Source organism: Eurytemora carolleeae, unplaced genomic scaffold (genome assembly GCF_000591075.1).
Source record: "Eurytemora carolleeae unplaced genomic scaffold, Eaff_2.0 scaffold2575, whole genome shotgun sequence".
NCBI lineage: Eukaryota > Metazoa > Arthropoda > Copepoda > Calanoida > Temoridae > Eurytemora > Eurytemora carolleeae.
In genome coordinates, this window is record NW_019398461.1 from 662 (window position 1) to 11,620 (window position 10,959).

A 10,959-nucleotide genomic window follows, 5' to 3' on the forward strand; every position below is an offset into this window, starting at 1 on the left:
CCCTAGACGCTGCGCTGGGCACAGAAATTGACCTAACTCTCAAATTATTAATCTTCTTCTGTTCATTCCGATTTTTTAGTCCATCTTAATTCAATCCTGTTTATCTGAAGGAATACGTTTATAAAGAATAATTAAAGCTAAAAATATGCGTTTTTAAATTGTTCCATGGTAACACACATTTTAAGATGATAGAACTTTCTAATATCCATATTTGGCGCGGTTTCCAAGCTACAAAACAGCTGATCTGTCATTGAAGGTTAAATAAGAAAGCTTCAGCTGCCTAAACTCCCGTTCCCCCCGTCCATGTTTAAGCCTCCATCTTGCTTTCTCACTGACGTGAATCTGAAGTCCTGGAGCAAGGCTGAACATTGATCAGTCTTGAGCGGGACACCGGTTTATATTGTTGCATTTAGGTAGCAAATCTATATGGTGATAAGATACTAGCCATGTTTAATCAATAACATCTGGATGCCACTTGTTTTAACTAGTTTTATTATTATCCTAGACATTCTTATAATCTTATCATGCTTGGCAATATCAATATTCATTCTTCCAAGATTTCTTTTAATGATTTATTCATTAAATCTTAAAATATTTTTTTTCAGGACTAAGAACTAACTCCAACATGGGTGATAAGAAAGCACAGAAGCTTGGATTTGTCGAGAGCTTTATGCTCTCCGGTGTCGCCGCCGGTGTGTCCAAGACCGCCGCCGCTCCCATTGAGCGTGTCAAGCTCCTTGTCCAGAACCAGGACGAGATGATCAAGCAGGGAAGACTGGACAAACCCTACACTGGTGTTATTGACTGCACAACCCGTGTGCTCAAGACTGAGGGAGTCTACCCCTTCTGGAGAGGTAAAAAATTGTTTTCCGACAGAAGATTATTAAGTGGTCTTCTATCATACAATTGGCACCGTTTGTATCCTTCTCATATGAAATGTGGAGGAAATTAATGATGTGTTGGGAGGTTCAAACCCTTTGATGCAGAAATCGTACTCTGTTAAAAAATGGATATTTCTGGTTTTTGATTGGACAAAGGGATATTTTATTAAATGCATGCGGGTTACTTAAAATTGACAACTCTGATAACTAATGAAAAAAATCTTTCCTCTAATTATTTTTATGTTTATTTTTGTTAAGGAAACTTGGCTAACGTCCTCCGTTATTTCCCCACCCAGGCTCTCAACTTCGCCTTCAAGGATACCATCAAGGCCTTGTTCAAGACCCCCAAGGACGCCTCTGACCTCCGCAAGTTTGGAACCAACATCGCTAGCGGTGGATTCGCCGGTACCTTGTCCCTCACAGTCGTATACTCCCTCGATTACGCCCGTACCAGGTAGTTCATTAAGTAATGCCTGTCATTCCTTCAAATTTTAAACTTTTTACGAATATTTGAAAATCAAACGGGATTTCTTCAGTTGAAACTGGATTTTCCCAGCTTATTTTTGCATTGGCTGCCATTAAATCTTAAAGAGTCTTTAATTTTTTTGCACTTGCTGGCATTTAATCTTTTTTAGCGTCTTAATTTTTTTGTTTTGAAATATTTTTGAAAAATGCCTAGTAATTAATAAATTAAATTTTTTATGAAATTGTTTGGTTAAAACTAACTAATAATTAGGTTGGCCAACGACTCCAAGGGTAAGGGTGGAGAGAGACAGTTCAATGGTCTTATTGATGTCTATACCAAGACCATCAAGACTGACGGTATTGCTGGACTTTACAGAGGATTCGTTATCTCTGCTGTTGGTATCTTTATCTACAGGTAAATTTTTTATTGTTAGAAAAAGTTAAGATCGAATGAAGTTTTGGTTGAACTTCAATTTTTTTTATTTAATTAATATTTTTATTTAAAGTTTTTAATTTCTAAACCTGTTTGATTGATTAAGCAAAATATCTCGCTGAAATATTCTGTCGGTTATTTAAAGGCCTTTACTATTGATCCTTGGTGTAGGGCTTCTTTTATGATAGAAAGACGAGGGGTTTTAAATCTAAATTTAATCATCGTTTCTTAATATCCCATTTTATTATATAGTTTAAGAATTTTCTGTTCCCCCTTGGATTCTTGTTTAGCTTTCTCACAACCCTTTAAAACTTTAAGACCTAACTAAGCATTAAGCCTGGGCTAAACTATGGATCAACCCCACTTGTATATAAATCATACTAATTTTAACAACTAAGGTCAATTTGAAATGCCATATCGAAATTGAAATGCATTTTTTTTCTGGGATAGAGGGAAAGGTTTAACTTATTTAATTTATTCCGCAAATGTGGTTTGTGTTTCTTGGCATTCCAGATATAAAAATCTGTTCTGTTCACTCTGATTTTCCTCCCATCAAGAAATGGATTCAAACATTAACCCCTAAGAAATTATTCTTTGGTTCCTTACTTAAACTACTTAGCTGAAAACTTTAGAATGGTGGATATCGGGATTAATGCTTAATCCACTCTTTTTCTTAATCTCGAGATTAAATATAGCTTGTTCTCCTCTCATTTTTAATCTCCAGATTAATTATCCGATCAGGATTAAGGATATCTCATTCAAAAGTTTTCAGTTCAGATCGTTAATTATAATATTTTAGAGGAATGTACTTCGGTCTGTACGATACCTTGAAGCCTATGCTCCTTGGAGCTGAGGCCGGAGTTGGATCTTCCTTCCTCCTTGGATGGGCTGTTACCATCACTGCTGGACTTCTCTCATACCCCATTGGTAAGTTTGAACTATGGCTGGAAAGAGATATGGAAATATCTGAAAATCTGCATCTCTGCAAGTCTACTGCAATTTTTTAAGCTTTTCATTTGGTAGATTATCATTACCGACCATTCACCTTCGCAGAGAATTTAGACTTGATCGTTAAACCCTTAGTATTTATTCCTGTTTCATATTAAATGTTAAATAACTTTTTTTCTATTAGACACCGTCAGAAGGCGTATGATGATGACCTCCGGAGCTGCCGTTAAGTACAAGTCCTCCCTTGACTGTGCTGGACAGGTTATCAAGAATGAAGGATTCATGTCCCTAATGAAGGGTGCTGGAGCTAACATCCTCAGAGGAGTTGCTGGTGCCGGTGTCCTCGCTGGATTCGACAAGTTCAAGGCTGTCTACATCGCATGGAGAGTCAACCAATAATTTCCTCAACAGTTCCCACGTCCTTAAAATCCTTTTCAATCCTCACGTCCTTGTCGCTCTTGTGGAGTAAGAATCTACAGAGTGTCTTAGAGAATTGTTTCCGGTTGGAACACGATTCCTTGACACCCTGTATCGGGTTCTGTCTGTTATAAGTTGACATGAATATTTAATGTCAGAAATGTAGTTTCTCAGTGAATAAAGCGCAGATGACTTTGTAACTATCATTGTTTAAGTGAGTCTAGAGATAATATACTAATACGTTGGCGTTATATTTAGATAGAACCTATTAACTTTTAAACATGCACAAACTAGGGGTTCTATTGCAGCGATAGAAACGAAATTATCGGATTTAGTTTGGACTTCATTATATATTGCCAACGATGACAATTGAAGGTATTAATAAATTGCTGAATTAGATGGACTTCTTAGACATCCTTAAAAGTAATGTTCAAAATTTAGTACACTATTTTGTCGATAATTAGGTAGTCCTGACTTCAATCACGAACACTATGATTACCTTTTATAGAAGCTGGGTTATCGGTTTCTTAAATTTATTTGCTCACTTAAAGGACTTTTTTCTTTGATAAATGAATTTCTTAATCATTTAGCCATAGGTACAACTATAGGTCGTATCTATCTATCTATCTATCTATCTACACTACTCTGGTAAAGCGTAACCATAGTGTGACTGTGGTTCTACCTATGGTAGAACGTCTAAGAAATTGGCCTAAACAAAGAAATTTTTGTAGATACACAATCTTCTTCCTGGACTTACAAATTCTAAACCTCCTTCTGAGCATCTATGAACCTATCCTGGGTCTCCTGGGTTAATGTGAGGTCTTACACAATTTAGACCCGGTCAGTTCAGGCGTTTCTACATTTTTTTATGTAAGCAGACTCGCAGTTCAGATTTGGGTTTTGTGATCAATAAATTATTTAGAATGTAGAAATCGTAGAAAGCAGCGCGAGACAGGGAAGACTTGAAATACATTAATTTTAAAAATAGTTCATTTTAGCTTAAAATTCCCAAAGGAATTGTGGAAGGGTTTAAAACAAATTTTTAAATCATGTTTGAATGAACAATTTAGATACCGTTAGATAAGCAATCAAATGAAAAAAAATTGAATTATTTTAAATCGTTCGTTTTTGTTTTGATTTCTGTAGATGAGATCTGATCATTTGTTGGTTTCTCTGAATCCTCTGAACGACGGCATTTGTACACGAAAAAGCTCGTCTATTTGAAATATTTCGTTCGTTATGAAAACTGTCCATCTCGACCTGCAGAGATAATATCTATATTATAAAAATATTTTTGATAAAAATTTAGAAAATATATCTGTTCTGTTCTGCAGGCGTTTTTAAGACTGTTTATCAACACTCCTTTGACAAATATTAGCTTAACAAAAATCAAAAACAAATTGTATCTCCAGTCCAGTGTTCCCAGTGTCTTATTAGTCTAATGTACTGAAAAACAAACTTACTTATGATCATCCATTTTATTTATCTATCAAAAAGATCAATTAAGAAGATTTTAGATATCTACTGAAACTTAAAATTGTTAGCATGGTTTCTATCTACTTATTGCTTATTTTAGACCAATTTTTAACAATTTTGCTCGAGGTTTGTAAAAATTAGTTCTTTTTTTTGTACTGTTGAATGTTGATATTTGTAATAATGTACACATGTATACAATTCATATCAGAGTGAGTCAAAAAAGTGTGATTTGCGGCGCCTGGTGCAAAATTGTACTTTTTTGTGCAACTCTCCGGTATGGTTTTTTTTCAATATTTTTTTTGGAAAATTTGTGATTTTTTTGGTACTCCATTGGCCCAAAAGAAAATCCGCGAACTTTTTTTTCTTTCAAAATCAAAAGTTCAGAAAAGCAAAAATGTGTATATAAATTGTTTCTATCAAAATCTAAAATTTTAAAAAGATTGAATCACAGAAAATTCGAAGAAAATTAGCAATTTTTAGTTCTGGTCTAATTTTTAAGTAAAAGTTATTTAAATTCTCTAGTTCCTTTCTTCTTAGTATATTCTAAAGTAATAAATATACGCTGTCCAGTTGAAACTTTAAGAACCATTGAAAAACAATATTTCCGTAAAAAATATACCAGAACTAAAAATTGCGAATTTTCTAATTAAAATTTTGCAAATTATCTGAGATTCTGTGATTCAATCTTTTTAGAATTTTAGATTTCGATAGAAACAATTTATGTACACATTTTTGTTTTTCTGAATTTTTGATTTTGGAGAAAAAAAGGTTCGCGGATTTTTTTTTCGGCCATTGTAGTACCAAAAAAGTTACTAATTTAAAAATATTGAAAAAAACACCATACAGGAGAGTTGCACATAAATGGGTACAATTTTGCACCAGGCGCCGCAAATCACACTTTTTTTTGACTCACCCTGTATATTAGGCTTCCATTTAAACTTTTAATTGTTGCTCTCATCTTAATTGTAAAGCGAAAACAACAAAATTATGCCGAATTTATCTGGGCAATTTTTCGTGGATTTTTAAAAAATCAAATTTTTTAAATTTTGACCATCCATAAAACTTCCATGGGTCTGTGTCCCACAAATTATTTGAGACGGATCTGTTCCTCCATGTTTACGTTTATTGGATTCAAACAAACAAATAAGCAAAGTATTTTTTAATATATATTTAGTGATATTAATTCTAATGAAAAGGTTCGTAAATAGGTTCACACCATCCAGCATGTAGTTGACCAGGGGGGAAGTGGTGACTAGGTAGTCCTGCAGGATCCTGGGGAAGGTGGAGAGGAGGAACTGCAGCATCAAGATGATATTCCAACCGAACCCTCAACAATAAACAATGAAGGGATGCTATGCAATATAATTTAAGAAAACTTAATTTTCATTTGTCAATTATTCTCTTAAACCCAAGGAATGAGGTTACAGTATATTTACTTAAGCTTTTCTAGTATACCAGAATACTGAGGATACAGTATACTTACTTGAGATCCTCTATTTTACCAGTATACTAAGGATACAGTTTACTTACTTGAGCTCCCCCTAGTGTACCAGAATACTGAGGATACAGTATACTTACTTGAGCTCCTCTAGTATACCAGAATACTGAGGATACAGTATATTTACTTGAGCTCCTCTAGTATACCAGAATACTGAGCATACAGTATACTTACTTGAGATCCACTAGTATACCAGTATACTGAGGATAAAGTTTACTTACTTGAGCTCCCCTTAGTGTACCAGAATACTGAGGATACAGTATACTTACTTGAGCTCCTCTAGTTTACCAGAATACTGAGGATACAGTATACTTACTTGAGCTCCTCTAGTATACCAGTATACTGAGGATACAGTATACTTACTTGAGCTCCTCTAATACCAGAATACTGTGGATACAGTAAACTTACTTCAGCTCCTCTAGTACACCAGAATACTGAGGGTATACAGTATACTTACTTTAGCTCCTCTAGTATACCAGAGTACTGATGGTATACAGTATACTTACTTGAGCTCCTCTAGTATACCAGAATACTTAGGATACTGCAGTTATGCTTACTTGAGCTCCTCTAGTATACTAGAATACTGAAGATACAGTATACTTACTTGAGCTCCTCTAGTATACCAGAGTACTGAGGGTATACAGTATACTTACTTGAGCTCCTCTAGTATACCAGAATACTGAGGTTACAGTATACTTACTTGAGCTCCTCTAGTATACCAGAATACTGAAGATTCAGTATACTTATTTGAGCTCCTCTAGTATACCAGAATACTGAGGTTACAGTATACTTACTTGAGCTCCTCTAGTATACCAGAATACTGAAGATACAGTATACTTACTTGAGCTCCTCTAGTATACCAGAGGACTGAGGGTATACAGTTTACTTACTTGAGCTCCTCTAGTATACCAGAGTACTGAGGATATAGAATACTTACTTGAGCTCCTCCAGTATACCAGAATACTGAGAATACAGTATACTTACTTGAGCTCCTCTAGTATACCTGAATACTGAGGGTACAGTATACTTATTTAAGCTCCTCTAGTATACCAGAGTACTGAGGGTATACAGTATACTTACTTGAGCTCCTCTAGTATACCAGAATACTGAGGGTATACAGTATATTTACTTAAGCTCCTCTAGTATACCAGAGTACTGAGGATACAGTATACTTACTTGAGCTCCTCTAGATACCAGAGTACTGAGGGTACAGTTTACTTACTTGAGTTCCTCTAAAGTATACCAGAANCTAGTATACCAGAATACTGAGGATACAGAATACTTACTTAAGCTCCTCTAGTATACCAGAATACTGAGGATCTGATGAAAGATCTTGACTCTCTGAAGGATCATCTACTAGATTGTATAAAAGTTCTCTGAAAAAAAAAATATGTTTTCCAGAACTAATAAATAACAGAAAATTTTAAATGAGCAGATAATCAGATAGATTTTAAAATAATAGTAATTTAAAATACTGCATGCTCATCTTCAAAAGAGAGCCTCCTTTAATAGGAAATTAGGATAAAGGTTGTTGAATATAGATTATAAAAACACAGAAACATGCCTGGTTGGTTGAGCACAACTTGGTTAGTTTTCTACCTTTTAAGTTTTTTTTATTGTTAGAGAATCAACAAAAATCTGAGAAGCTCTACTTTCAAAATTTTTAAAATTTTCAACTCTTTGTTTTTCTTACCCTTGGCTAAATTTTAAAAGAAGATTCATACAAAGAACGAATGAAAATAACCGCTTTTTGATAAGTTTCTTCCTTATATTTGTTAAGGATAAAAATGTTATGTAGTTTAATACAGGGGAAGAAAGTTCTGAGTGTCAGGTTTGGGCGCAAATTTTATGATTAACGTTTTAGTAACTCTTCCTGCAGCCAAGAGAAAATATCAATCAGAAAAACTATTTCCAACATATTATTAGACACAAAGATAAATACAACTAATACTATTTCCTTATTTTCTCAAACTAAAACAATTAACGCAGCCCGGATACCATTTTCGAAACAGTTCAAGGTTTTTCATTTTCGCACATATCACGAATTAGAATCTTGGGCGCGTTTTGGAACATAAACAAACTTTGATACATTCCATAATTTGAAAACTTACATTCATAATTTACAGCAAAGCATGAATAACTGCAAATATTTTTATCTTTCAAATTATCTTTAAAATAAAACTGTCTCCACATTATACTTTTTAATACGGAGAGTAAAGATGATTTCAAGTTATCTCAATTCTAAATAAAATTTTCCCGCATTTTTCTTTTCAATTTAATTGAAATTCAATATCAATATTATAATTTTCAATGTTAGAAGTAGTTCTATTTTGAAATATTTGAACAGAATGTATTATTTATATTTCTATTGTTTCATTAATTGAATTCTATAACCGTATTCGAAAAACTTGTGTTGTTATCAAAAAGTGTAAAATGCTTGAAAATTATTATATTGGTTCAAATTTGTGAAATGTCTCAAACTCATGACATGTTCCAAAAAACGTTTCTAAAAAGTTATTGTTACCTATCAATACTTGTGTTTCCACCATACGTCTCATTATAGTTCCTAGAACATCCTATCACAGTACTGCACCCAACAAGAAGCTTCCAATCCTAAATTTTAAAATTTATTTTTCATAATTAATAATCAATTTGGAATTAATCCGTTTGTCGAGTGTTGGGGTGTGATAATGGAAAAATTGAAAACATTGCTTAAATTAACTGTCTATATAAGCTCACTTTTTTCGAGAATAATTTATAATAATATTAATGATTGTACAATTAAAATTGTTTAAAATTTAATATGTCTGCACACCAAGGTGACGAAGGTAGACTTAATTAATTTTGGAAAGCGTGCATAAATTATTTTATAAACTTTCTGAAATTGTGTATTTATTTATTTACCTTATATCTAATCCCAGCTCCAAATGATCCTCCCAGTTCAAAATTAGCCGGGAAGTTATTGTTGACATAAATGGTATGATTTGTAGATTGAAAATTCGCAATATCGTAGAGTATTTCATCTCTTGGGGACACTCCTCCTAATATAACATTTCAAATTTTGTGAATAGATTTTATTTACTTGTAACCACATTTAGTTTCTTTCCTCATTTCAACTCAAATTAGTTTGTGTACCCCACCTTTATTGTGTCGCGGCTGGACCCTTGCTATTTGTTTCTGTTTTTTATTCTTAAAAATTCACAGACTTTATCTTCAAGACTTCCATAGTCAATGTTTTAAGATCAATTTTGGATGAAGATTTAACATTTGTGAATGTACAGGGTTACCCACAAAGGATAAGACTTTAAAGACGACCTAAAGCTCTTTAAATCTGACGATTGAAATAAGTTTTTGTTTTAAAGGAATTGAGTCTTTGTCACGAACTTTGAATTTATAATCCCTATCTTTGGATTCCGATGTCGCAAATCTTTGATATTTCAAACTTACATTATTTGATCTAATAGAATTCATGGTTTGAAATATCTAACATTGGAATCCAAAGGTATAGGGTTTAGAAAAGCAGAGTTTGTGGCAAAGATTCAATTCCTTTAAGTTGTTTTATTAGGGCATTGACACTCTAAACAGTTCAACTTAGTATCACTATTGTTATATGTTGTTAAAAGGTAGGTTGTATCCAGCAAAATTTGACGAATGCTGCTACTAAGTTAAATTTGGCTCTGATGCTTCAACAAATTTTTTTAGATGAAAATTTGACATTTCTTAGAACGTGTATAGACAAAGAAAGAAACAAGTTTTAAGGAATCATAAATATCAAGAAACAGACATTATAAATTCTGTACAGTCGTTTCTGAAGTCTCGTCCTTTGTGACATTCTTCAAATCTGATTTATGTCCAAGGGAATCATATACATAAATTCAGTACAAATTCTGTACAGTCGTCTCTGAAGTTTTATCCTTTGTGGGTAACCCTGTATATCATTATTAACATTCTTCAAATCTGATTTAAGAATGTTCAATGGTGGAACCATGTTATTTTTAAAAAAGATAATTTTAGTAAAATACATGTAATTTATATTTGATTATAAATCGAAATAAAAAATAGTGAAATGTTTATATTTCCTGTTTGATTTGAAATGAGATCTATTTGATTGAATCCGTTAATATCATCCGGCAGAGCAGATTCATCACCACCAGCCAATCCTTAATAAAACAGTCAAACACTATCAAAGGATAGTTTAACCAAATGAAATACAGATAAAAATACCTAATTTTTAAATAACTAGGATCACCTCAACTTTACACGATAAACATTGTCCTCATGGGGAATAAAGGAAAGTTGCAGAAAATTGTGAAAATTTGGGTGAAAATTAGCTCTCGTTGGAACTTGTTTAGTGTTTCGAAAAATATTGCAAGTTAACGCCGGAGACTCGACAGAGGGTTTTAGATCACCAGGCCAAAATATGAACCAAATCCTTGAAAAATTATCTTTGGCCAACTGGCTAAAAGTATGCATTATCCCAACAACAACTAAGTATATTTGGTGATATTTTGTTATGTGACTTCAAGAACAGCTTAATTATGTGCTTATTTCCTGCAGCTAACTCACTATTATTCCTGCAAACTTAAGGAGACTAGTAAGTGACCCTATATAGATTCACAACAGTTCCCTTTCAACCTTTATATGATCATTGACGACAGAGATATCCTTATATTCGTCTAACTTACTATTGACTATACTCATGGTTTTAGAATTGCGCTCAATTGTAATTTAAAAAGGGATATATCCGTCTCATAGAAAGGTTTAAAGGGTTACCTTTGTAAACTGAACATGCAACTCTACAAATGGTATGGGTCACCGGAAATTATTTCTCATTAACCTCT

At 33.3% G+C, this 10,959-nt stretch overlaps 1 protein-coding gene and 1 long non-coding RNA gene across 2 annotated transcripts; one reads left to right on the top strand and one right to left on the bottom strand.

Annotated features, from left to right (window-relative positions):
- The first annotated feature begins 308 nt into the window (after window positions 1–308).
- Window positions 309–3,344, top strand: LOC111717400 (ADP,ATP carrier protein 3, mitochondrial). The gene is made up of 6 exons (XM_023492899.1): window positions 309–413; window positions 606–854; window positions 1,140–1,335; window positions 1,618–1,761; window positions 2,579–2,706; window positions 2,912–3,344. Exons 2-6 carry the CDS (start codon window positions 626–628, stop codon window positions 3,124–3,126), a joined length of 912 nt encoding a protein of 303 aa, XP_023348667.1. The 5' UTR covers window positions 309–413; window positions 606–625; the 3' UTR covers window positions 3,127–3,344.
- Window positions 3,345–5,764: 2,420 nt separating this feature from the next.
- Window positions 5,765–9,158, bottom strand: LOC111717399 (uncharacterized). Its single transcript, XR_002768775.1, has 4 exons — window positions 9,023–9,158; window positions 8,643–8,731; window positions 7,405–7,494; window positions 5,765–5,947 (listed from the first exon to the last, which is right to left on the bottom strand). It is a non-coding gene; the product is annotated as an uncharacterized LOC111717399 (long non-coding RNA).
- Window positions 9,159–10,959: the final 1,801 nt, after the last annotated feature.